Below are 27,461 nucleotides of genomic sequence, written 5' to 3' on the forward strand. Positions count from 1 at the left end.
AATCAATCTATCGACAAAAAATCTATTAAACATCTAATATATGCCAGGCACTGAACATACATAGGCAAAAGTGGAACAGTCCCTGCCCTCAAGGAGTTTCCATTCTATCAGCAAGGCCAACATGTACAGAATTAAGAATGTACAAAATAAATATTAGGTATATTTTGGGGCAGAAGACACTAGTTGTAGGCGGGGGGGAGGGGTGGTGGAGATCTCAGAAGACTTCATGCATAAGGTTTCACATGAACAGAGTTTTGAAGGAAATGGAATTGTAAGAGATGGAGGTGAAGTGAAATAGGATAGAGACAGAAGGCAAGAGGATTTAGCATAGAACCTTGGGATACAGCCACAGTTAGGGGAGAGGGATGATGATGATCCAGTAAAGGAAACAAAGAAGGTGGTGAACAAAGAGAGAATAGCATCACAAAAAAAGAGAAGAAAGTGGTTACTAGTATACAAGGCTGCAGAAAGGGTCAAAAGAAGAACAACTGAGAAAAGGCCATCAGATTTGGCAAAGCAGATCACTGGTAACTTTGGACAGTGGTTTCAATTCAGTGATGAGGATAGAAGACAGATTACAACAGGCTGAGGAGTGAGAAGAGAAGTGGAGGCAATGAGTATAGAGAGATTTTTCTAAGAGTTTGGCTGTTTCAGTAAAGAGATATAATGGATGGCAGTTGGATGAAATTGTAGGATGAGAGATTTTTAAGGATGAGGGAGGCTTGAGCACATTTGTAGGCAGGAGGTTATACATTCTACAGATAATGACTGAAGATTAGAGAGTGACAGGGGAGGACTGAGGTGGGTAGGAACAATTTGCTGCACCCTGAAAATCCTGCATCTGATATTTACTAACCTGTGTGATTTTGGGCAAGGTCTCAACTTTATCATATGTAAAGTGTGGCCAATAAGTTAGATGGTTTCTGAGGTCCAGATCGATGATCGATGATCTCATAAAGCTAAAGATTGGAAATGTCAGAACAAAAATGTCTAATAGGGAACTGATACCCAAGGAAGGAGATAATAGGAAAGCACCAATCATTTCTGTGATGACTTCAAGTAACCTAGCCTGGATGAATTACATAGTCAGAGCCTAAAAGAACCGATGGGTATGATTACTGATTCATTTGTCAGTGACATTTGAAAAACTGTGGAGAATGAAAGAAGCATAAGATACTTACTAGCTATGTGACCCTGGCCAAGTCACTTAACTGCTGTTTGTCTCGATTCCCTCAATAGTCAAATGGGAATAATAATAGCACCTACCTTGCAGCATGGTTCTGAGGATCATATGAAATCATATTTGGGGGTTTTTTAAGTGCTTAGCAGAGTGCCTGGCACATAATAGGTACTGTATGAATGTCCATTCTCTTCCTCTCTATTATGATTATTATTACTATTGTCTTGATTTTTTTTAAGAGAATAGCAGTATCCTAGGAGCTAGCGGGTTGCTTCTCAGTGGAGGTCTTTAAGCAAAAGATGGATGATCATTTGTTAAGTGTGTTGTACTGGGAATTCCTCTTCAGATATAAGCTGGAGGGCAGCTAGATGGCGCAGTGGATAGAGCACTGGCCCTGAAGTCAGGAGGACCTGAGCTCAAATCTGGCCTCAGACCAAACACTTGACACTTACTAGCTGTGTGACCCTGGGCAAGTCACTTAACCCCAATTGCCTAAAAACAAAAACAAAAACAAAAAAGAGATGTAAGCTGGAATATAGGGTCATTGAGATCCCTTCCAACTTTGAAATTCTACAATCATGAGTCATATAAAAATACATGAAAGTGAAAGCAGGTAAGACAAGTCAGGCAGATAGCTAGCAGCCAGTATGTCCAGTTTGGCTGTGTGGCCAGACTGTGGTAGGTCTTAAAAGCTAAGCTAAGGAGTTTGAACTTTATAGGAAATTGGGAGCCACTAAAGATTTTTAAGCAGAGCAGTATATAAGATAAAACCTTTACCTTACAAAAATTATTTTGACAGCTGCATAAAGGATAGATGGGAGAGAATGACTGGAAGCAGGTAGTCCACTATTGAAGGTATTGAAATAATTCAGGGGTCCAGAGTGGTGGTAAGGACCTGAACTATAATGGCAGTGGTATAACTGGAGAGAAGGGGGCACTTAAGAGAGACAATGCTGAGAGATAAGTCACAGAACTGGGTAACTGACTAGATTTGGGGTATGAGAGAGAGGAAAGAGTTAAAGATAACCCTGAAATTTCTTTCCTGAGTGACTAAAAGAATGGTGAGAGAGAAAGAGGATCTGAGAGGAAGGACTCTTTCTGACAGCCTTAATTGTTAGAATCGTTTTCCTTATAACAAATGAAAATCTGCATCTCTACATCTTCCTAGTTTTAGCCTCAATCCACACAGAACAAGTCTAACAACGTGGACCAAACATCAGTGAAATGGCTGATAGTAAGCTCAAGACTGAGAAGGGTAGAAAAGTGAGGCCACAGTAAAGATGATGAGAGATTTGAAGAAGAGGAAGAAATCAGAGCCTGTGATGGATAGAAAGAGTAGGTTTCATAGGTGTGAGGCAGAGGGAAAGATGCAAGGTTAGGGAGATAGTAATTAAAGAGGGGAATATCCATGTCCACCATCTTGGAGGCAACACAGTTAGGGTGCTCCAGTCCATTTAGTAGGTCCATCCTCACACCAAAGAAGGCAGCACCAACTGTTAGAGCCTTAGTACAATATCTTTTATAGTCACCTAGCGCCCTTTGTTCTAGATCCATTTAGCTTTTCAAGAGGATTTCCCTATTGGAAGGTAATTTAAAACCTGGTAAATATTTTCAATTCTATTTTTCATCAGACATTAATAAATTAGCTTTCTGGTGGGGTTTCAAAAAAGACGAGCTTGCCAAGCCTTTTTCAGGGCTCCCCATCTACCTTTGGTGTCCATCTGTCACTCAACTCTCACCTGTGGCTCCAAGAAGCTGTAGCATGTACAGTGGCCACACCCCAGTAAACCATCTCCGCAGACGGGCTAAACCAGGTTGAAAGTAACCGATGGGCCACAAAACTGTCAGTGAATTAGGGGATGTCTACCCCAAGCATGTGAAGACTTTCCCCCAGAGGAATGGGCAGATAAGAACAATTTGTTCTAATGGCCACGTAGGAGGCTGAAGCAGCACTTTGGCGTGCTTAGAGCTTGGTCAGATATCGAAGATGCCAAGGCATCCCAGACTATCACCAGTCATCCTGACTTTTATCCAGCCACTGAACTTCAATGACTCTGGAAGAGAGAGTGGGGCTGACTACTCTGTGCAGCTCTGCCTCATTTAAATCCAATTCATAGGCAACTCAAGACATTACCCTGTGATGTCACTGGTCCTCTTCAAAAACTACAGACAAACAACAGCCAGCTTTCTGGTTCAGACTAATCAGATTCCTAATCAGTCTCTTGTGAGTTTGGTTGGTACAAATCAGTTCAGCAGTTTGATTGCCTCTGTATGGACTGAGGAAATCAGGTTCCCGAGCCTGAAAAGTTGAAGCTTAGACTGGAAACCTCAGGCCACCCCTTCAAGTCCTGCCCAATTTTTTCTGTCTCTGTCCCTTCCATGGCTGCCCAAATGCAGGAGTAGCATGGTCTCCCGCTAAACGTCAGACCACTCAAGCCACGCTTGCTCCATGCTTCCAAGGTCTAATCTTTCTCTTAAGCAAGGCCATGTGCCTATAATGACTCTCTTCCCCAGACTGACAAGTCTCTTTGCCTTTGAAATAGCTCCTGGAATCCCACCTGCTTCATAAGGCCTGAAAAGGATGACATAGGGTATTAGAAAGAGAACTCCATCGCAGAGTCAGAAGACCTGCTTTGAATCCCATCACACGCTAGCTTTGTGACCATAAGCAAGCCACAAACTCTCATTTGTTTCCTCACCATGTAAAATGGAAACAAAATTTGCACTACCTCCCTCAAAGGCTTTTCGCCAAAATGCTTTTTAAACCTTAACGCTTTATTTGAATATGAGCCAATCAGACTGTAGAATGCCTGGCCATGGGACTCTTCCCATTCCCTCTTCACTTAGCATGCAAGAATTCACTTACCCTTCCTGAGAACACAGCCAATTGAATTATCTGTGCAAAAAGAACAAGCACTAGAAGAGATAATCCAAACAGCAGAGACTCCTAAAAACCTGTCTATTTAGCTGTGGCATGCATTTAATCATTTCTTTTGCAATGCATACACACTCCCAATTGTTTCATATTGGCTAATGGTAAAATGAGTTTTCCCTGCCCGAGTACATAACAACTAAGGATAGAGAGGCCACCAAACAGCTTGGGAGGTGACCAGGGCAAGTTAAGTTCCCAAACCAGAGCACTGCCCAGCTTAATCTACCAAAAGGATATTCCACCTGCAGATAACTAAGAGGTGATCTACAGGACAGGCCTCAAATAACCTCGAATCATTTCCTAGTGCAGTCTGAACCACAGTAAAATGTAAATTGGGAAATATTTAACAAAATACTATAGAACATAGGTAATGTTAACATATGATTTTCTAAGTCAATTTTTGTACGGCATTGTGCCCACCCCCACCCTGGTTTCTATTTGAGTTTGACACCAATGATTTAAAGCATTGTTCTCATTTACTGGCTACAAGTACAAACTATTCAGCATGACCTGCCTATCTGGGCTGACAGGCCTGCCTCTGACTATAAGCCTCCAGAAGGCAGGGACTGATGTGATTCAGTTCAGCCCCCAGCACAGCACCAGGTACAAATAACTGTTCAGTATCATAGTAAACAATGATGATGATGTTAAATGAGCATATGTCTGATGAATATTTTGCCTGTAACAGAGGTAAAATACACTTCCTTTCTGTTAAGAAATATCAAAACTTAAGAGCAGAAAGTTAAATATGCTGTCAGTTATAATCAATCTATTAACCAATTTAGATTAAATCTTTTTTTATGGGAAAACAATGGCAGAGATGAGGGAGGGTGCTGTTTATTGGGAAGTGACTAACGTGGTCCAAAATTAAATTAAAATTTTAATTTAAAAAATTAAATTTAATTTTAAAAGTCAATTTTTTAAAAGTCTGTTTGTCTGTACCTCCCAGTCCCAGAGCAGCAAACCTTTCAGAGTTGGCAGAGTGTAGGGGGAAGGGGAGGAAAAGGGTATAGGATGAGTTGCCTAGTAAGACACAGCATTCTTTCTCACTCTCCATTACCTTTATGTCTTCCTCCTGGAGCTGCTCCATATACTGTAACATCTGCTGGATCTCCTGCTCCCGGACCTCTGCCTGCAGTGACCGTTCCTCCTGATTCTTTTCAATCTGCTGGATGATATGCCGTCTTCCCCTACAAATCACAGAAACCATCCAATCCAACCCCCACTTTTAACAACTTAGCATCTTACCATTGGTCTCCATCTCTCTTCTTTATCCTCCATCTTTAGCCCTTCCCACAAGATGGTCAGAAAATAGTCTGAAAAACTCCCTTCTCCCAACAGTAAAAGCGAATTCAGGAGCAGGACTAACATCCACTGTCTGGTTCACAGAGCTCTTCCAGTCTGTCTCAGGTGCCCTCACTGCCCTCGACTCTTCTGTCCCACTTTGCCCCTTTGCTTCTCACAGGCAAACACACAAGGTCACCCCATCTGGTAGCCTGGTTGAGTGGAAATAACATTGGTCTTGGAATCAGGAGGTTCCTGGGTTTGAGGCCCTGTCCTTCACCAGGCCAGGAAAACTAGGGAAATCCAGCTACCTCAGGATGCCAGGGAAGGAGTAGAATCAACTATGATGGAGAGTCAGCTCTACCAAGGGAAAACTCCAGAGTCCAGGTGTGAGTGTCATCTCTCTTCCCTCCTGGGACATTTCTTTATAGCACTTAGTGAAGATTTTATAATAACAATATCTGCTAATGATGAAGATGGGACAATTTCCTATCTCTTTTTTCACTGGAAGTGGCCTGGCCAGGGAGATGCCAACTCAGACAGCTTACCGTATTCTTTCCTCTTTCCGCCTCCTGACTAGATCTTCCTGCCTCTGAATGGACTTCTGCCTTTCTAATTCCATCATCTGGTCCAGTCGCTTCTCCTCTGTGTCCATCTCCTTCTGGATTAATTGCTTCTCCAGGATCTGAGCATCTCGGATGGCATGACACCTGGCATTTCGGATGATCTGAGGAATAAATAAGAGGTTATAACACTGGGTTTAGGGATGAAAGTAGTGACTGTGTGTGTGTGGTGTGTGTGTGTGTGTGTGTGTGTGCACGCGAGAGAGAGAGAGAGAGAAGAGAGAGAGAGAGAGAGAGAGAGAGAGAGAGAGCATGTACAATAAAAAAGTATTTGAGGAAGGATGGAAGGAAATGGGAGTCACATGTTGATTCCTCTCCAAAGACCAGTAGAAATCCCTAGCTCTAATCAATTAGAAGCCCAGAAAAGTAAATATAACAATAGGACCATATATCTAGAGCTGGAAGGGATCTTTTAAGGCCATCTAGTCTAAATCCTTCATTTTACAGGTAACGAAACTGAGGCCTATTGAGGTTAAGTGACTTGCCCAAAGACACATAGTAATCATCAGAAATGGAATTTGAACTCATATCCTCTAATCTAAGAGCCAGCATTGTTATCCTCCTTACTCATATGTGTGTATATTCAGGGTCCCTGATGTCTCAAACATACTCTTATTTCCAAAGAAATTTAGTAGTTGGTGTCTCATTTTTTCAAGCTGGCATTTTTAAATAGCTTTTAATTTGTTACAAAGTTCAATTTAGTTTATTTAGTGTGATAAAAATCAAACACTTAAATACTTACCTTTAAAAAAATTTCTCAAATGCACACCCAAATTAAATATGTATACACCCTCTTCTTAGGCCACACATTCAATAAGTTACCAAATCTTTACCTCCACAATACATCTCACCTCTCTTCTCTTCTTTCTACTCACCTGGCCATCACCCTAGGTTCAAGCCCTCATCCCCACTTACCTGCAACAGCCTCTTAATTGGCTTCCTGAGCTGCCAAAGTGATTTTCCTAAAGTGTAAGTCTGACTGTGTCACCCCCCTCCCTCAATAAACTGTAATGGCTCCCTACTGCCCTCTTGGATCAAACATAAGCTCCTCTGTCTAGCTTTTAGAGCCGTTCACAACCTGGCCCTAACGAATCCTTCTAATCTTACTATACATATGCCAGAGGTGTCAAACACTGGACCAGGGTCTAGCAACACTCCCACATGCTGTCCAAACCAGATTAAAATCTGAGTGAGAAATATATTTAACAAAATAATATTTTAAAATATACTTGATGTTGTTAATTAATATTAATGTTAATATTTAACAAAATATTTATCAAAATAAAAATACAATAGAACATAGAAAATGTTAATATGAGTTCTTTTAAGCCAATCTGTGGCCTGCAGGGATCCTTACATACAGTTTGGTGGCCTGTTCCTATTTGAGTTTGATACCATTGCTATATACTACTCCCCTTCCCACAATCTGCCTTCTGTTCCTGACACACATCTCCTGCCTCTTCACTTTTGCACCAGCTGTTCCTGTGACTGGCATGCACTTCTACTTCACCTCCAAATCTCTTACAATCCCTCTTCCTTTAAAACTCTGCTCATGTGAAACCTTATTCGTGAAGCCTTCCCAGATCCCCACCCCTAGCTTACAACTAGTGCCTCTCCCCAAAAATGCACCTTATTTATTTTGTATGTTCTTAATTACGTACATGTTCACCTCCCTGATAGAATGGAAACTTACTGAGGGCAAGGACTGTTCCACTTTTGCCTGTGTATGCTCAGTGCTTGGCATGCATTAGGTGCTTAATAGATTCTTGTTAGTTGATTGTTTGAATGTTGATAGTTGTGATTGAATTGTGGAGCACAAAATGTAGACCACTAGACCCAGCAAAGTGTCCATTATGACATCTGGTAAAAATGAGCACATTTAGGCAAACTCTGCTCTTTTTCAGATCAGGAGAGCTTGATTTGACAGCCAAGGAGGGAGACCCCTAGAGATAATTATGGAAAGAGGGAACAAAGAGGGTGAGAGGCCCTGGAAGAGAGGAGAGGAGGAAGAACTGGGAGTGTCAAAGGTGGAGGAGCAGGAATTAGCACTACTGGGGGAATGATAAACTCCTTGCATTTGAATATTAAATGAACCAACAAGAAACAAGCTGTAAACAGCTGGAGCACTTCTAGCACCAAGACAGCAGTGCCAACTTTCCCCTTTCTCACCAATGGAACCTCACTGCCTGAGCCACCAGCTACGGTCACAATAGAAACGGCAGGACCAGATCTCATGCTCACTGAGCTACCTAGGTATCTGGTTTCCATGGCAGGCACACCTGCCATGGGAACAGCTTGGGCCTCACTTTCCATCCTCCATCCACTATCTCTTCACAAGCCTCCAGTACCCCTGACTGCTTTCTTTGACCTCGTTGGGTACCTCCAGCATGGGACCAACACTGCCCAGAGTGAGGATAAAAAGACTGACAGGAACAAGAGACAACCAGTGGCCTCCCTTGGCTCCTTACCTGGCTCATGTCTTTGACCTCAACCTCTTGCTCCATCCTCATTGCATTGGCTTTCTCCAGGAGATTCTGTGCCCTTTCCTTGGCCTCCTCCTCCAGGTCATTGAGCTTCCTATTCTTCTGCCGCACCATCTCCTTCTGTTTCATCATCTGCTTTCGAAGGGTCACTGCATTCTGGGAGAGATCAGTCCATCTCAGCAGGGTGTGTGGACGGATGCCTGATCCTTTTTTTATTACCACAGATATAAAGGTGAAAGGGACCTTGAAGTCGTACTGAGGTTGGGACTGTTGCCTAAATATTTTGTCCTGGGGCTGATCTCTCCAATTTGCTCCAGTGGGATTTCTACTCCTCACTCCATCTGATCACTAAGAAGCAAAAAGTTTCATCTCTTAGCTCCATCCTCACCACTGCCCTTACTATTCGTAGTTTCTTTGGTCATCATTCTAGCTGAGCTCTTCTGCCACATTTTTTAAAAATAAATGTTCCTTAGAATTCAGTCTAACTTTCCACCCTTTCCTTTCTTTGGGGTCTTTTAGTCTGAGTTCCCCTTTATTTGGTGAGAAGCCAACATCTCTTCCAACATATCCCCAAGTCACCAGTGGATCCACAGAGGCCAAGGTTGAAGGTTAGCTACCAAGACATCAGTCTTTTCCTTTTTGTGAGCCTCTTCAATGGCATTTCGCTCTTCCTTGGTAAGGACTCGGGAAGCATATTTGATCCGTTCAAATTCTTCAGGACTGATGATAAGAGATTCCCCTGAAGGGTCTTTTGTAGGAACTCTAATGGGAGGTAAAACCAAAAGTGGAGACAAAAATCAAAGGGGAAGAGGGAAGAAAGAAAAGAAGAAAATAAAAGTGTGAGTATCTCTCTCTCTCTCTCTCTCTCTCTCTCTCTCTCTCTCTCTCTCTCTCTCACACACACACACACACACACACACACACACACACACACACAGAAAATTCTAACACACCTTGGCTTCCCTGCTCCTTTCTCCTGTTCCTACCATAGTGCCCACCCCCTGGCACACAGCCAGCTCCTCAACATGAGATATTTCAACTTACACCAACTGGACCCAATAGAGAAAAGGTGTGAATATCATTGATCACAAGGAATCAAAAAAGGGAAGTTTTAAGGGATGGATCTTCTCTCTAAATGGGCAGGAACACTTAAACATCCCTGTTCACCCAGCCCAGACAGAAGCTTTGAACACTAAATATTAATTAAAATCTCTGATCAACAACAGTAGCTGACATGTCTACAGACCTCTCCTTTCCAGCTGCCCAACGCACCCAACAAACCAATAACTAATTATAATGATTATAAACAAATGACATACATTAAAGGTGGGGAAGGGAGCAGTGCGGGGAGGAGGGGGTCACCTAAGGAATGAAGCTGCTTCTGGGTGAGGCATTTTAACAGGCACACAGGAATAAGACGCAGTGGCTTTGAGACGGGAAGTGAAACCTCATCTAATAAAACCAGTGGGGGGATTCCAGGAGGCAGACAGAATGAGAAAGCATATTTGGGATTTGGCCAGGACATCGAGGTTAACCAAGTGGTGCAGCCCAGTGGAGCCTTGCATCTGGAATAACCAAATATGTTCAGAACCTACACCAAAGGCCCTGGGTATGCACCAGTACCAGGTTAATGTGCCTCCTGCTGCTTTCCATGGCCCTAAAAAATAACAGTCACCTTATGTAAGTGCCCCAGACCTCAGACCTATGGATGGCTCTCAGGACTGCTGAATGGGAAGGTGAAGGGCTTGGGCTAAGCAAGGATATGGTTATCCCAGAGCTGCAAACAAGATTAACTGAAGAGACAGCTCTCAGGGCAGCATCTCTGGTGTGTCTCCCTGGCCCATTATTTCCTGAAGCTTCGGGGAGGGAAGGGAATGGACAGTTATAGAGTTAGCTAAGTACCAACTACCACAAAGAAATGGCTCATTTCCAGATTCCTAGCCAGGCCCAGATCTAGGGGGAAGAGGCCAGGACAAGGAGGGAGCCACTAGGAAACAGTGCTGAGCTAATCCCAAAGGAACCTAGCATTTCCCATTTGTGGCCAGCCAGTCTGGGAAGAAGCCAAGAGGTTAATTAGGCAGCTGGTCAGTTTTCCTTTGCATCAGACTCTTAAGGCACCAGAAAGGAACTGACTCATCCAGCTAATTTCCCTTTACCAAGAGCACCAGTGCGAAGGGGAGGGGGGGAAAAGGAGGGGAGGGCAGGACCCAAGCACTCCATGGGCCCTTCCCCTCTACTAGCTCCTAAGCCCTAGAGCCAGCTGAAGGAAATAGGGAAGAAAGAACATGGAATCAGGGGACAACAGGAAAAGACAATGATGTATAAAGAGGAAAAACTGCAAACCCTAAAACAAAAGGGAAAAACCTGAAAAGCACAGGAGTGGGAGGGATTCTCCTCTCATCTCAATACAGTCCCCTAAGGCAAGAGGAAAGAGGGAAAAGGGAAGGGTGACTGGGCCCAGCTACTCACACCAGATCCCGGACCATGTCTCGAGTGATAAGCTGGATGGTCTCTGGCTTGTGGGTCCAGCCCAAGCTCTTCTGCATACTTTGCTTGTCCCTTAGAAGCACAATGGGGCTGTCAGGGTGGACCTGTTGGGAGGACTGGAAGGCCAGAAGGGGCAGCTCAGTAGGGGGCCACACGAACTTCCCACCCTTTTTTCACCAATTTGAGTCCCAGGGAATCCCCTCACCTGGGTTCTCTACCCACCCAACAACCAAACACTAAAAGATAAATTGAGGCCCAGACTCTAAGGCTGCAACGACTGTTGGACACAGGGAAATGCTCTCTATTTGGAAATGACCAAAAGTTGTTTTTTTTTTTAATTTGTCCTCTCCTCCTCCTTCATCCCCTCCCACCCCACCCTTCCATGATAGTCCTATTCAGTAGCTGGTGAAGAAGAATGTCCTACTTCATAGCACACTTTGAGAAGGGCATCCCTTTCCTCCCCAAAGGACAGGTGGAGATAGTAATGTCTGAAATATTCCATGGTTTGGGAGGAGAAGCATAAAACTTAGGAATTGGAGATGACTTAAGTGATCATCTAACCCAACTCTCATTTTATAGATGGGAAAACCAAATCCCAGAAATGTTAAGTGACTTTCTCAAGGTCATACAACAAGATAAGTAGTAGAGCTAGGATTTGAACCAAGGATCCTTTGATAGCCTATCATAATTTTTTTCTTCTACATCATACTTCTGAGTTCTAGTGCTCTGAGTTTGGTGAAGAAGCTAATGAATTCTCTCGAATCACTGAGTTAACTTGATTTCTTTTTTTCCCCCTCAATGATCCAAGATTCCCCAGTTTACACTATGTGGTGTTAAATCAACCAACTTAAACCAGAAGAATTTCTCAATAACTTTTCTGAACACTTATCAAATCAAAAACACAGAGCTGGAAAGGACTTTAGAGATTAGCCTCATTTTCCAGATGAAGAAACTCAGGCTGGCATTGGACTTAGAACCATAGAGCAGGAAGTATGCAGATTAGACAGAATTTTCCTAACAGTATAGACTCAGGGAAGCTGCGGGGGCATTTTCCCTGGAGGTCCCAAGAAACAAAAGAGGTGTTCACTTGTATGAAATGCTATAGGCGTGGCTCTGTCGGCAGAAGAGACAGGGTTGGACCAGACAGCCGCTCAAGGGCCCTCACAGCCAAGGAATCTGAAATCTCCAAATGCTGCTCCTCTAACATGCTGCTGCCACCTGGTGCCTGACCTGGGCTTCTGTGTGGGTATCAGACAGACTGCAGGAAACTCCTGCCACCTACTGCCAAATCAGCGCATTCTGCGGATTCCAATATGTTTTTCCACCTCCAGGTATTCAGCCCAAGGAAACAGATCAGAAGGCAAGGCTTTCTCCTGGCGGTTCCATTCTCTTACCAGAAGTGATTGTTCACTGAAGACTTAGTCACGTCCAGACCTTGCCAAGTCCCACTGAGCACAGACTAGGTGCAGGTCTGATGTTCATCAAGTGAAACCACATTCCATTTTTCCCATCATTGACAAATGCTAGGGGGGAATTTGATGAGCTTCTAAAAGGAAGAACACTAATGCCAGGAAAAATTCTGGAAAGACTTTTATAATTCCATTCTGGGTGGTTCAGGTCAGGGACATGTGTGCTACTTGGGACAACTGTTAATGGCCCCCTTCTTCTCCCCACTAGAGGCACCTTTTTCATCTTTTTTCCTTCCCTTTCTTTCCCTCTTTCTTCTACTTTCCCAATCCCCTCTCTTTTATTTTCTGTTGCCTCCCCCCACTTATGCCTTAGACCTCACAGAGATGCTCACGGGCATTGCTAAATTTTGCTAGTGGCACTCAGGACTCAAGAAATTGGTGACCCTTGGTTTAGACCATATTCCCAAGGAAAGAAATTCTATCCAATGGACCAGTAGGAAAGGAAGTTAATTTCATAAAATCAAGGTACATTACAGCAGGAAGAGAGTATTCATTTCTTGGGTTTTACTCCTTCGGATGGAGAAAACTATAGAGAGCCACCAAGTGCTATTTTGTACTTGCACAGTTGGTTTCTATTGGTCATTCTCAAATGTCTTCATCCCAGGGCCCGCCTCTCTCCTCAAAAATGAGGTGATCTGGAATGCACTCACTGGCACCACACAGCTCCTCCAGCCTTCCTGTTGGCATCACAGCTACACTTAAAGGCTGGAAAGCAGGGAGGGCTTGGGGTGGAGGAAAATAAGTCATCTTGTTCACATGCCCACAGTTTATTGCTGGCACTACCAGAGCTCTGTCACTCTGGTCTCAGTGGCCACCACAAAGTGTCTTGTGCTTTAGCAGGTGGCATCACGAGCATTAGTTGGCAGCAGTCTAGGCCACTGCCTCAGGGGTAACCCACATACGTTTTTCCAAAAGGAGAACACAAAAGGGGTTTGGGGAGATCACCAGCAGTTGGACAGGAACAGGAGGTTACCTTGCCACCACCAAAGAGGCTCTCATCAACCTCAGAGTTCATGGCCTTGGTCCGGTAGCGGGTCCGGTTCCTTGACCTATTGGAAGTGCTAGAGGAGGAGCTCAGGATGCCAGCTGCACTTAGTGGCTGGAGGGATATGGGGGAAGGGAGGAAGGAGGAAAGGAGGAAGATAAGTTTAAGGTCACAAATATAATGACATGAGCTTAGATCAAGGCGGACAAACATTCTACTAACAAAGCGGTTCTTAACACTTTTTGGTATCATGGACCCCTTTTTGACAGTACATATGAAGGAAAATTCTGGGGCTTGGTTTCCTCATCTATTACACTCCAGACAAAGAGCCTGAATAAATCCTATGTGATGCAGTCTGCAAAGTTAAGGTGCTCCACCAGGCTAGGAGTGCTCCCACAAGAGGAGGGGACTCAATGAGGACCTCTGTGGCTATGAAGAAACCCAACACAAATTCTATAAGAGGAGACTGGGGTATCTCTTTTACAATCAAGGGAAACCCAGAGTTACATAGGAGACAGGAATGATGGAAGAAAGGAGATAGAATCAGTTTCAGCTCATCTACCATCCAGAAGACCACTTGTTTCCTGAAGAGGCTTGGATAGAGTCCTAGCCAAGGAGTCAACAGACCTGGGTTCAAATCAAATCTGTGGCACTAGCTATGTGACCACTGATCTACAAGTCACTTTTTCTCTGTTTCAGTTAGTCTCTCTCTAAAATGGGAATATTAATACCTGTGTACTTACTTTATATAAATCTTACAGGCTTATTATAAGACTCCAAAGAGATCACATAAGTAACATGTAAATGTCAGTTATTATTATTACTGCCACGTAGGCAATTCAGGTCATCTCATTTTCCTGCTCCCAAAATTATGGTGCTTCCCTCCTGCCTGCCATATGAAATGCCAATTCCTCACACTAAGCTTCAAGACCCTTTCACCAACTGTAAGCCCCCATCTCACCACCCTTATTTCTTAAGCAAATCTGTTTATAAGCCCAACTACATTCATTCCCATTTCCAAACCCAGACGGGCCATTCTTTCAATATAGCACATATTAGCATAAGTCTTTCTTCTCACTCCAAACTGTGCTCTCCAGAAGCTTTCTGTAATTAGGGATACCAAAGTAAAAACTAAATAAACCTTGGCATCAAGTCATAGATCAGAGAAAACCAAACAGCTTCAATGATAGAATATCAGTAGGTTGGCAAGCCTATCCATGATTAATCCCACCCATTTCTGATGACTCCATTATTCAACAACATTTATGTAGTCAGTCATTCAACAAGCATTTATTAAATAATTACTGCCAGGCACTATGCTAAGCACTAGGAATACGAGGAAAGGCAAAAAAACAAAAAAATCCACAGTCTCTTCTAAAGAAACTCATAGCCTATTGGTGGGAACAATGTGTAAATAACTAGAAATATACAAGATATATTCACTGCAGACAGGAGGTAATTTGAGAGGGGAGGTACTAGCACCAGCAGAAGACTGAAAAGGTCCACTGTAGAAGATGGGATCTGAGCTAAGTTTTGAAGGAAACCAGGGAAGCCGGGAGGTGGAGAGGCAAAGAGTGGAGCACTCCAGGCATGGGGACAGATAGTGCCAAAAAAAAAAATGTAGAGTCGGGAAATGGAGTGTCATATTCAAAGGCCAACTTCACAGGATTATAGACAGCAGTATAGACATACAGAGGAGTAATTGCAAAATGTCTGAAAAGGTAGGAAAGGGTCTTAAATGCCAAACACAGCACTTTATATTGCTCTGGGAGGAAATTGGGAGCTGCTGAAGTTTACTGAGTCATTCTGGGGTGACATGGTCAAACCTGTGCTTTAGAAGCAGGCTGGTGCCACAGTAATGGACCTGGAATCAGGAAGACTTGAGTTCAAATCTGACTGCAGACACTTAACTTCTATCTGCCTCAGTTTCTTCATCTGTAAAATGGGAATAATAATAGCAGCTACCTCTCAGAGTTATTAAGAAGATAAAATGAAATATTTGCAAAGCATTTTGTAAAACTTAAAGCTCTATATAAATGCTAGCTCAGCTTTCTCAAGAAATTTATCCATTAAAGGAAAGAGACCTATGGCAATAGCTAGCAGAGATGGTTAGATCAAGTGAGGGGAAAACACGGACATACTTATAAGTAGCAAGAAAGGATCTGATAGATAGGGAGAGACTCAAGATCTCCACCCTCTCTTTTGAAAGCACATTGATTTGGTATCCTGTCATCTCTCCCTTGGACTTAGAACGGCAATGAGGGAATTTCTCTACTCCCTTCCTCATATTCTAGGAGCAATGGTGGCTCTGCCTGACTCAGTCACCCAAATCCCCTAGTCATAGGGACCAAATGAGTAACTAGGAGTTGTTACTGGGTCATGCATATTCTTTAAGGATGTTTGGGAAACTGAGGGGAGAAGCAGGAAAAGCAAGGTAATGACAGGGCTTGCAAACAAAGCATCAGAGGACCTGGGTTGAAATCCCACTTTTGACATTTGTTACCTGTGTGACTTTGGGCAAGTTACTGTAATGGGGAATTGGTCAATAAGCCCAGCCGGAGCACGCACGTGTTTGGCTGATGCAGTCCCCGTGTAGATTTTAAAGCATGCACAGATAAGTGGGTCTAGTCCGGTAACCCCGTGGTAAAGAGGAACCTCATTGAGTGGCCATGGAGGTGGAAGTAGGGTTTGTTCAAAGGGCACTAGTCAATCTTGGCCTATGCCTTTTGGTCTCACTCCCTCCTGCCTGTGACAGAAAAGAAATAATGCAGTAGGAGAAGAGGAAATGGTGAATTTTTGTTCTCTAGAGACCTTTAAGAAAAAGGGATGGTGGGGCAGCTAGGTGGTGCAGTGGATAGAGCACCAGCCCTGGATTCAAGAGGACCTGAGTTCAAATTCAGCTTCAGACTCTTAACTCTTACTAGCTGTGTGACCCTGGGCAGATCACTTAACCCCACTGCCTAGCCAAAAAAAAAAAAGAAAAAAGAAAATTAAAAAAAGAAAAGAAAAGAAAAGAAAAAGGGATGGAAAAGAAGGGGCCCTGGCAACTTGATGTCCTTCAGGACAGGAACAGAGCATCATTAGCTTAACTCAAACGAAAGTTACTTGACAAAATAAATGCACAGGAAGGCAGAGTTTGCAACAGAAACAACAGTCAACCATTAAATTGTAGCTAAAAGAGGGAGAGGAAGGCTCTTAACTCCCTCAAGGACAGAGGAGGCATTGCCATGGGAGGGGGAAGGGATGGAGTGCTGGATCCAAAGTCTTGGGACCTGGGTTTCAATCCTAGCTCTGTTGTTTCCCACCCAGAGCATAACTTTGGGCCAGTCTCTTAACCAACCTGGGCTTTGGTTTCTCACCTGTAAAATGAGGGGCGGAGGGTTAACTAGATGACCTCTGAGGTGCTTTCAATTCTAAATCAGTAAGTGCTATGATTAGTACTACTCTATAATCAGTACTATGAAGAATGGAATTTAAAGGTACCCCTGATTTAGGAAGGAAAGGGGAATAAGTGTGTGTGTGTGTGTGTGTGTGTGTGTGTGTGTGTGTATGGCACGTACTATGTGTCATTTGACCTGACAACTACCCTGCAAGGTAGGCACTATTACTGTCCCCATTTTATAGTTGAGGAAACTGAGACAGATATAGATTAAGTGACTTGCATGGGTCATACCACTAGGAAGTGTCTGAGGCTGGATCTGAATGCAGGTCTTCCTGATTCCAAGCCTAGTGCTCAACCTCCCGTCCTTCCCATTCTACCTCCACCCCCAGGATGGGGTAGTAAAACGAGCTTCTCCTATGAATATGCCCTAGAAATGTAAAGTCTTATACACTTGGGTTCAAAACCACCAACTTTATGCAGATAAGTATGGCTAGATAGTAATTTGTCTAAAACAGATCTGGAGGGCTGAATGGTCTGCAAGCTCACTTTGGGTCAACAATACGATGTGGCAGCAGGGAAAAAGCAAATGTAATCTTAAGACTGCATTAAAGAAACATATTAATAACTCACATAAATGCCTATTTTACAGACGAGAAAACAAACTTTATAGGAAATCATCCAGAAGAGAAGGGCAGAACAGAAGAGAGGCCTGAAAAAAACCAGACAGACGCTGAATACTAAATGCCAATTTAGGGGAGGCAGGTCATTAAACTAGAAGAATGGAAGCAGGCGTAGAGTTGCTTCTAAAATTTCATCTTGAAAATGATGAATATGATTGGATTAGAGAGACCCACAGGGAGACATGAACTGAAGCAGAATGAAGTAAGTAGAACCAAGAAAACAATATACAACAATGACAGAAAAGAATAACAAAAACAAAAACTGAAATCAAAAGGTATGTAATATAATGACCCAGCTCGGCGCTGAAAAAGAAAATTCAAGGTCAGGGATTATGTGTGTGGAAGGCTGCACATTACTGTCAGACTCAGTCAATGTGTTGGTGAATTTTGCTGAACTGATCTCTCTCTGTCTCTCTCTCTCTCTCTCTCTCTCTCTCTCTCTCTCTCTCTCTCTCTCTCTCTCTCTGTCATTCTTCATTACAAGGTATGACTCTCTGGGGAAATGAGTGATATGAAACCAAAAAACATCAATAAAATATTTCTTAAATAAAAACAAAATTCTATCTTGATGGCACCATTTAATCCCTTTTCCTCTGAACCTCTCAGGCTCTAGGGATTCGACCCATATCCAAAGGCTTTGAGAATGAGACTGGGACTCCATGTAATTGCACAGAACTTGAAATTTGGGAGTATGACTTCTAGAAATCTTGGCAAGGCCAGCACTTCAAGTGCCAAGGCATTGTCTATCTGGACTGTTCAGCCAGTACAGAGCAATACAAAGCTGGAATGGGTTGGTTTGTAGTTTCCCTGACGTAACCACAACACCTGTCAGCTGAGCAAAAACAAAGAAATGTTCTTTTCCTGGATCCCCTTCTCTAGTCCCAGACCTATTTCCTCTTTATGAATGTCAGGTCCATTGAAGGTTAGTATCTCTAATAAGTAAGCTTGGAGCTAAAGTAGTAGCTCCCCCTGGCCTAAAAGAGAGAAGGCACTCCAGATCAGACTCTACTTCACTCAATATCAGCTTTGATTATTAAGAGAATTACTCTGGGAAAGATCATAGAATATCAGAGCAGAAGGGTTAGATTTAGACCATTTAATCCAGCAGTTCACAAAGTTAGGTTCACAGACCCACAGGAGTCCCTGAGACCCTGTCAGTGGTCCACAAGATCAAAACTATATTCAAAGAATACTAAGACATATTTTGTCTATTAAAATACTCCTCCCTTTTAAAATATCTGTGTGGGGCCAAATTTTCTCAGATACTTCAACCAAAACAAAATATCTCAACAGACTGAATGCAGAAGCAGATATGAGAATTTGTCTTCTATTAAACAAGACAGTAAAGAGATTTGCAAAAAACTATGTAAAACGGTGCCATTCTCACTAATTTTTTGCTGGAAAATATAGCTTTTTTCATTCAAAATGTTATTTATGTTAATGTATAATAAGTTTATTTTTTAATTAATTGGGGATTTTTTTTAATGGGGGCAGCTGGGTGGCACAGCGGATAGAGAGCACTGGGCTTGAAATCAGGAAGACTCATCCTCCTGAGTTCCAATCTGGCCTCAAACACTTATTAGCTATGTGACCCTGGGCATGTCACTTACCCCATTTTGCTTAGTTTCTTCATCTGTAAAATGAGCTGAAGAAGGAAATGGCAAACAACTCAAGTATCTTTGACAAGAAAACCCCAAATGGCATCACAAAGAGTCTGGCATGACTAAAAAATAATTTTTTAAATTTTATCAGTTTCAATTTCTAATATGGTAAATATCAATAGATATAACCCACATAAATAAAAGCTCTTTAGGGTCTCCAATAATTTTAAGAGTGTAAATGGGTCCTGAGAACCACTGATGTAGTCCAATTCCCTCATTTTACATATGAAGAAATTAGGGTCCATCAATGACACATTGTGGCTATACTCCAAGCACAGGCTTCACTAAGTTTGAAAAGGCTCAGGAATTTGAGGGATATAGCAAATCTCTAAGACCCTACTAAGTTACCAATGGGTTGCAATACACATCAGTGGAGGAAATACCCACGCTAAAAATAAATTACAGATCTTCGAAGAACTTGCATGTTAAAACTTGCATTTACTTGATTTATAAAGACTTTGGTTATTCATCTAATGACACTTCTGAAAATGGTGACATGTTTTGATTTTGAATATATTAAGGAGTTGGCTTAACTGTAGGACAATAACCTTATACAAATTAGCTAATCCTTGGATGATTTCTATATTTGTTATCTAACATATAATTATGATGAATTAAATAATAAATGTGGGTTAGTGAGCTTGGGAAAAAAAAAAGAGAGAGAAACTGGGACCCAATAGAGGTTATTTCTTCAGTTTCCTCAACTTAAAAAGGGGATAATAGCACCACCTACCTCCCAGGGTTTTTTGTGAGGAGGAAATAGTACTTGATAAGCCCTTAGCACAGTGCCTGGCACATAGTAGATGATTAATAAATGCTTGCTCCCACATCCTTTCCCCCCTAAGTGGCCCACTTGTGGTCACACAGATAATAGCAGAGATGGAACTAGAAGTTCCTCTCCTACTAGATGATCAGATTGTCAAAGGGCAAGAACAGTATATCATTCACCTTTGTACGTGCCACCCATTGCCTAATTCAGTTTCTTGCACGTAAGTAAGTACTTCATTGCCTACCTCACGGGTTTGTTGTAAGGGGCAAAAATAACTTAAAATGTTATAGAAAAACAAGCTGTTATTATTAGATGCTCAACAAAAACTTTTCGAGTAGATGAAACAGTGATCGAAGATGTCTGCCTTTGGAAGAATTCTATTCCCATTATTTTTTTCTGCCAGATCTATGATTTCATTACTGTGGAGCTCCCAGGGAGGAATTCCCTCTATCAATTTAGATGTGTACTTGCCATACAACTTATTGTCTTGACAGTTGCCTGGGGCATGAAGAGGTTGACTCATAAAAGCCTCATAAAAGTAGCAGGTGTCATTCTAAGAACCTGAACCCAGGTTTTCTGACTCTCAATCCACTATGTAAAACTGCTTCGCCCTCTAGTAAATTTATGAGGAATGCACTCACACTCATGTGTGAAAAACATGTAAACATGTTACTAAATTTTAATTTAAAAAGGGTTATGCAAGTTCTATTTGGATATCCCACCAGCATCAAAAATTCCAAAACCCAACTCATTCATCATCTTTTACACACACACACACACACACACACACACACACACACACACACACACACACACCGCTTTATAGGAAAATATTCCCTTCCCCCTGACTGATCTATTACTGTTGCTGGCAACTGCCATTTTCACTCTCCATCTTCCATATTCAAAACTTCAGATCTTCTTGGACTTCTTCAATCACAACATAAAATCAGCTGCTAAATCTCATCAATTCTGTCTTGGCAACATCTTTCACACCTGTCCCCTCCTTTTCATTCCCACTGCAACCACTCTATTTCTGGCCCCCATCACTTCTCATATAAATTACTATAAAAATTTCTAAAACGGTCTCACTGCCTGCCTTGACTAGTAAAGTTCCTGATACACCATTCTGTCATGTTACTTCTCTATTCAAAAACTGTCTCTCACTCTGTGTTGCCTACCAAACTACAAATTGCTTACTCTAGTATAGGGAGCTCATGAGGGTCATTAGGAAAGCCTGACAAAAGGCTGCCAAACTCCAGGTTAGCAACCAAAGGCAAGTTGGGAACTGAAAGGAATTTTCTCACCCTAACTCAAAGAGTAGACTAAATTCAAAGAGGGGCAGTGGGAGGCAGAAGAATGGCAATTACAAGACCAATCAATATCTGAGAGATTCTCTGGTTACCTGGCTTCATCTGTGGGTCTGAATCACAAAAGTGTTGAAACAGACAGTTCGGCTTTGATTTAAGAAGTGAGGCTCTTCCCCCACCAGGGAAAGGCTGAATGTCCGAAGCTACTCAGCAAAAAACCAACAGATGACAGAAAGCAGCATAGAGAGCAACAGATGTCAATCCAGAGGAGAGAACTGAGCAGTAGTTTGTGGGGGGAGGACAGGGAGGAAGGAGAAAGGCAGATGACACTGGCAGTTCTGTGGGGAAAAAGCAGCAGTACGATAGGCCAACAGGGGCTCCAGTGGAGATGCTGACCCAGGAATATGACTTACCCTGCTTATGCATGTCCCCTGGCCTCCCTTGTTTCTTTTGAGTATGCCTTTTCCCACAAATGTTCTATGATTACACCTTATACACCTCTCCCAATGTGTGTGGCCTCAAAACATGTTCCTTGGCCAAATATGTTCCACAACTACATGTGTTTCCTATATATGCTCCCTCTCCCACTGGTGGCATGGTAATCTATGACAAGCTGTATCCCTGTGTGTATGTCATGAATTTCTCTTGTTATTCATTTTCCCCTGCAATTTAATTAAGTATTAAGTATCCTCTAATCGCCCTAGTAAAAAAACAATAACAAAAACAAAAAACCTGCATGAGTTTGTGAATTGTGGTTTGGTAGATGCTGACCCAAAACAAACCTTGGATCTAGGGTAGATTTTAATGGGTCTATACAGGGCTGGGGAATTAGGAGAGAGAGAAATGAGAAAGAAAGTAGGCTCCGCTAGCATTCAAGATTATCTTCAATCTGCTTTTATCTAATATACCTTTCCAGAAATCCATGACGCTATTCCTGTTCACCTATTCAAGATTCCAAAGTGAGCTACCCACCATGCTCCACTCTCACCCTGCCTTCACTTATACCATCCCCCATCCTGGAATGGTCTATGAGCCACCCCCACCCCCAAAGTTTCCCTGTTAAGATCCTCCCTTGAAGCCTAATTTCATGTACTACCACCAGCCATAAAACATTTCCTAAGCCAGGCCCACTACCGGCACCTCACTGTTGAAACTGGCTTGTACTTCTTCAAATTCCTCAAAGTTCTTTGCTCGGATACATGAGTGTATTTGGAGTCAGAACACCTGCATTCAGATCCCAGCTCTGTCACTGCTGGTGTGATACTGGGTACCTAACAAACCTCTCTGGGCCTGAGTATCATTGTGAAAGAAGACAAGACTAGATGAACTTTCAGGTGATTCCTGCCCACACGTCCTGTGGCTGGACTTCTGCTTTGCCCTAATCATAGTTTTGCCTTGCATCACACATGTGTCCATGTTGGAATCTTCCCCTCACTCCCCCTTAGAATGTAGACTCTTTGAGGAAAAAGACAGAAGGAAAAGTTCAGCATGTCAGAGAGCCATGGCATAGAGAAGTCTAGAGGCCCAATGGACTTGCACACATCCTGTGTACTGTGTAGGAAGTGTGGACACACCAGGGAGAAAGGTTTACTGATTCCCTTGGGTGGCATTATAAATGTGGAGAATTGTAGGATTCTCTGGAGGAAAGGGTAGGGTTGTTTTATTTCCTAGCAATCCTAAATTATTTCCCCCTGGAGGAGAAGAGGAAGCCACTACACATAGTTCTATCAGTCTGCAGGACGGTGTGGGTCCCTGAGGAAGGTAGAGCCCCACCAGAAAGGGAAGAGAAGTCGTTTTCACTATTTATGGACATTCGATATGAGTCCTTTGGATTTTCTGTCAGGTTAAATAAAATCTATCCTAAAGTTAATGTTTTATTAACCTGAGTGTCTGAATGGAACAGATGGCCTAAATTTAGTGGGGCAGAAACCAAAATTGGATGTTATAGCTGACAGGGGGTGGGGAGCCTGCAGCCTCGAGGCCACATGTGGTCCTCTAGGTCCTCAAATGTGGCCCTTTGAATCCAAACTTCACAGAACAAATCCCCTTAATAAAAGGATTTGTTCTATAAAACTTGGACTCAGTCAAAAGGCCACACTTGAGGACCTAGAGGGCCACATGTGGCCTCAAGGCCACAGGCTCCCCACTCCTATGACATAGCAGAAAACACTGAATAGGAGCATGAACCAGAGATTGGTATTCCCAAGAGAGATCCTGGGTGGGTATAAAATGAGCCATAAATATAATTCTAGAAAGCATCCTCCAAGAGCAAACTTGGTCCATGTTAAATTGGAGCTGTGGTTCTTGAGACATGGATTACATGGATTTTCAAACCCTACTTGCCTTTTGAACCATGACACTGAGCCCCCCTGAAAAGTAACTGCCTCTAAGGTCCCTTCCAACTCTACAGCTTTATGACTGTAAAAGCCCATGTCATTTAACTTTGTGGTTACCTCATCTATAAAAGGGAGGTAGATATCCACTCTCCCTACTTCATAGGAACCCAGAGTCCATAAGCACATCTCAGTACCCACTGATACAACTGACAAATCCTAAGAAGATTCACATGCTTTGGCTAATGTAGAAATATGTTTTACATGACCTGACTTGTATAACTGAAATCAAATTACTTGATTTTTCAAGGAGGGAGGAGGGATAAGGGAAGGAATTTGGAAGTCAAAATTTTTTTAAATGATTGCTAAAAAAAATTTTTTTACATGCAGTTGGGAAATATTTAATAAAATAAAAATAATTTTTAAAAATAAAGTTAATGATAACACCAAAAAAATAATATTCATATGCCTGAGGGAAATACATAGGAACACAAAATTTCCCCATCCAACCATCCAATGTTCCATCTCCTGCAGTCCTAGGGAAAATACATTCCATGGTCCCTACCTTCAAACAACCAAGTAGGCCCAAGCAACCAACCTCAGAGCTCCTCGGAGTTTTTGTTTCACTTTCCCATGCCTCCGCACATTTCTAGTGGCCCCTACCCACACTTCAACTCTCACTCCTTTTCCCAGGTCCCAGAATCCCTAATACTTTCCTCCTCCCAGATCAAGCACCATCCCCCACCTGCCAAACTTCCTCTATCTACCTCCTCTCTCCCAAACTTCCAAGACCCAGACTATTCCATCTTTTGTCCAACCACATCACCCTGCTTTACCTATGCCCTAAAGATGGTCCCCGCCATTTCCCTACCTCTCCCCTTTTTGTAGTTCATATCTGTTCCTTCAAACTCTGCTCTAAAACTACTGTAGGAGGGATTTATGTTAGATGGGAGATTAAATTACACACCAACCCCCCTGCTGTGAGAGTGGTCAAACCACACTGTCCCAAAGAATGCTGGGAAATTCTCCTGTATAGGATTTAAAGAAAAGGCTCTTACACAGAAACCAATCCAGGTCCTACTCCCTCTTCCAAATTGAAGCAGACACACAGTACTGCACCAAAGACTCAAGGACACCTTCTGCTTCTGGCCCTGTGGCTCAATAGCTAGCCTTTACATATATTATCTCATTTAATCTTCACAACTCTGGGAGGCAGGTAGGTGCTACTATAGCTAGTGCAGTGGATAGAGTACCAGGAAGACCCAAGCTCAAATCTGAACTCAGACACTTACTAGCTATGACTCTGGGCAAGTCACTTTACTTCTGTTTGCCTTGGTTTTCTCATCTGTAAAACAGAGATGATAATAGCACCTGCCTGCTGAAGCTGTAAAGATCAAATGAAATAATAATTGTAAAGCACTTAGCACAGTATCTGATACACAGTAAGCACTATAAAATGTTGGTTATTATTATTTTGAATATGAAGAAATTGAGGCTGAGAGGTTAAGTCACTTGCCCAGGGACACATAGCTAGTTAGTGTCTTAGATGGGCTTTGAACTCACATAAACTGATAGCTTAAGATAGATTAGAACCTAAGTCTCCTAGAAATGGCAGTCAGAGGGCAGACCCCATACTCTACAGGTCCATCACATTTTTAGAGCTCTATCTAAGGGGTTTCGCCTCCCAAAGGTTTAGCACTACCTTCCATATTTCTGGTGCCTATGCCTGCATAGCCACAACGAAAGCACAGATTCATAGCTGCCAAAGACCTTAGGGACCATCTAATCTCCAGCCCCCTCATTTCACAGGCTGTCCTTCACATTCACAAAGTACTTTAGAAATGTATAACACTTCAAGTGAAGACATTGTAAGTATTATTACTCTCGTTTCACAGATGAGGAATCTGAAGTGATTTGCTCAAATTCACACCACTGGTAAAGTCAGTATAACAAAATGAATGCAGAGCCAAGAAGTATCATGTCCCACTTAACAGTAGTGAGGTTTTGGGCAGAGACTCTTCCTGTACTCTCTCCTGATCAAAGCACATATGAAGTTAAGTCTACAGTTTTGGCAACAACAGTTTGGTTGCGATTTTTTTTTTAACATTTTGAAGAGTCGATGATAAGCTGGAGGGTACCAAGAGGAGGGAAATCCAGATGACAAGGGGACACTAAATCATGTCATGCAAGCTGTGTGACCTTAAAATCACATTCTCTCTGAGCCTCAGTTTGGGAGAAGTGGAGCTACTTCACCTGAAAAAGAGAAGCCTTGCAAGGAATATGAGGGCTGCTTTACAAATACTTAGAGGGCTGCCATGTGGAAAAGGGATTAGGCTTGTTTTCCTTGGCCCTACAAGGAGGGAAATTTTATTCAGCTCAGCATAAAGGAAAACTTCCTAATAATTACAGCTTTCCAAAAATAGAATGGGCTGACTGGGGGGATAGTGAATTCCCTATAACCAGAGATCTTTTAGTGGAGGCTACATGACGACCACTTCTGGGAAAGGGGTAAATGGAGACAGAGTTCCTGATTTAGGTATCGTTTGTGCCAGATGACCTCTAAGGTCTCTGGCAACTCTTCGCCTCTGTGATTATGTCTGTCTTTTGAGCCTCCCGGGGACCTCAGTTTCTTCATCTGTAAAATGGGAGTCCTCTCTACTTCATAGGATGGTTGCGGAAATCACATCAGACACAGCAGGTATGTTGAAAGCACTCTGTGAAGTTTTATATGACTACAAGTTAGCATTGCTACTAGTAAGAGGCAGAGCTAGGGCTTACTGACTCAAGCCAGTCAAATTAATGACCCTCTAGGGGTCCTTTTCCACATCTGTAATACAAAAGGGGTGAGATATAATGACCTCTAGGATCTCTTGCAGCTTCCAATCCTCTGAACTAACAAGATTGCCTCAGATCTCCCCCAGCTGACCCAACAATCCATCTCCCACCTATGTGCCTTTGCACTGGCTGTGCCTGGAATACCCTTCTCCAGAAAGATTTCCCAAGTTTCCTTCAAGGCTCAGCTCGAGTCACTTTCTGAATGACGCCTTTCTTAATTCCACCCCTCTCTCAACAAATTTCCTTGCATTTATTTTGCACCTGTTGTTTCCCCCACAGAATATAAGTTTCTGGAACACAGGAACTGATTCTTTTTTTGTCTTTGTATCTCCAGTGCAAATACATAGTAGGCACTTAATAAATGCTTGTTGACTGACGGCCAGATCCGCAGACTCCTCGGCTTCCCCTTTTGCCTCCTGCCCCTTCGCTCCGGGCCGACTTACCCTCTTCCCCAGCCCCTGCTCCGGGCACCCATAACCAGCCCACCACAAACCCCCTCCCCACCGCCGAGGCTCACCATCTTGGCAGCACCAGCGACCTCTGAGGCCTCCCCAGCCTCTCTGGCCTCCCGGGTGGAGCCACCGCCGCTGCAGCTACTCTGCTGCCGCCGCCGCGGGCTGGAGGTGTTGACGCGTCACCATAGCAACCGAGAGAAGGGCCTCGCTCCACCCCCTGGCGTGACCGCTCAGTTCCCTGCCCTGCCCAGCCTGTACGCGACCGGCCTGGCGCCGGGCCTCCTGAGTGGGTTGCCATGGGAACCAGGAACCCCGCCCCCTTCCGTCTCAGTGCTCCCTGGGGCGAAAAGAGGTGGGGGATAATTACATGGATACTCAGAGTGTCGCCCCTTCTTGGGACCAGCAGTTTTCATAAGAGTGAGGCATAGTAGCAAGAACCCCAGACTTGGCGCCGGACTTACTGGTTTAAATTGCTCATTTTCTGTGTCCTTGGTTATTTTACCTTTCTATAAATCTCAGTTTCCTCATCTGTAACATGGGGAGAAAAATAATTGCGGTGCCTACGGAGACTGCGCCAGGAAAGTCTTAATCAAATT

The 27,461-nt window shown here is 43.1% G+C and overlaps 1 protein-coding gene across 1 annotated transcript in view; it reads right to left on the reverse strand.

Moving 5' to 3' along the window:
- CFAP45 (cilia and flagella associated protein 45) overlaps positions 1 to 27,076 on the reverse strand; it is a 48,425-nt gene extending 21,349 nt beyond the window's left edge. Inside the window, exons 1-7 of the mRNA XM_020977751.2 lie at positions 26,928 to 27,076; positions 13,432 to 13,557; positions 10,972 to 11,105; positions 9,120 to 9,264; positions 8,488 to 8,658; positions 5,945 to 6,123; positions 5,173 to 5,302 (exon numbers count right to left, since the gene is read on the reverse strand). Of these exons, the coding sequence (XP_020833410.1) occupies positions 5,173 to 5,302; positions 5,945 to 6,123; positions 8,488 to 8,658; positions 9,120 to 9,264; positions 10,972 to 11,105; positions 13,432 to 13,557; positions 26,928 to 26,930 (888 nt within the window). The 5' untranslated portion in view covers positions 26,931 to 27,076. The remainder of the gene's footprint in view (positions 1 to 5,172; positions 5,303 to 5,944; positions 6,124 to 8,487; positions 8,659 to 9,119; positions 9,265 to 10,971; positions 11,106 to 13,431; positions 13,558 to 26,927) is intronic.
- Positions 27,077 to 27,461: the final 385 nt, after the last annotated feature.

The sequence above is a fragment of the Phascolarctos cinereus genome, unplaced genomic scaffold (genome assembly GCF_003287225.1).
Source record: "Phascolarctos cinereus isolate Bilbo 61053 unplaced genomic scaffold, phaCin_HiC Scaffold_5;HRSCAF=322, whole genome shotgun sequence".
Taxonomy (NCBI): Eukaryota; Metazoa; Chordata; class Mammalia; order Diprotodontia; family Phascolarctidae; genus Phascolarctos; species Phascolarctos cinereus.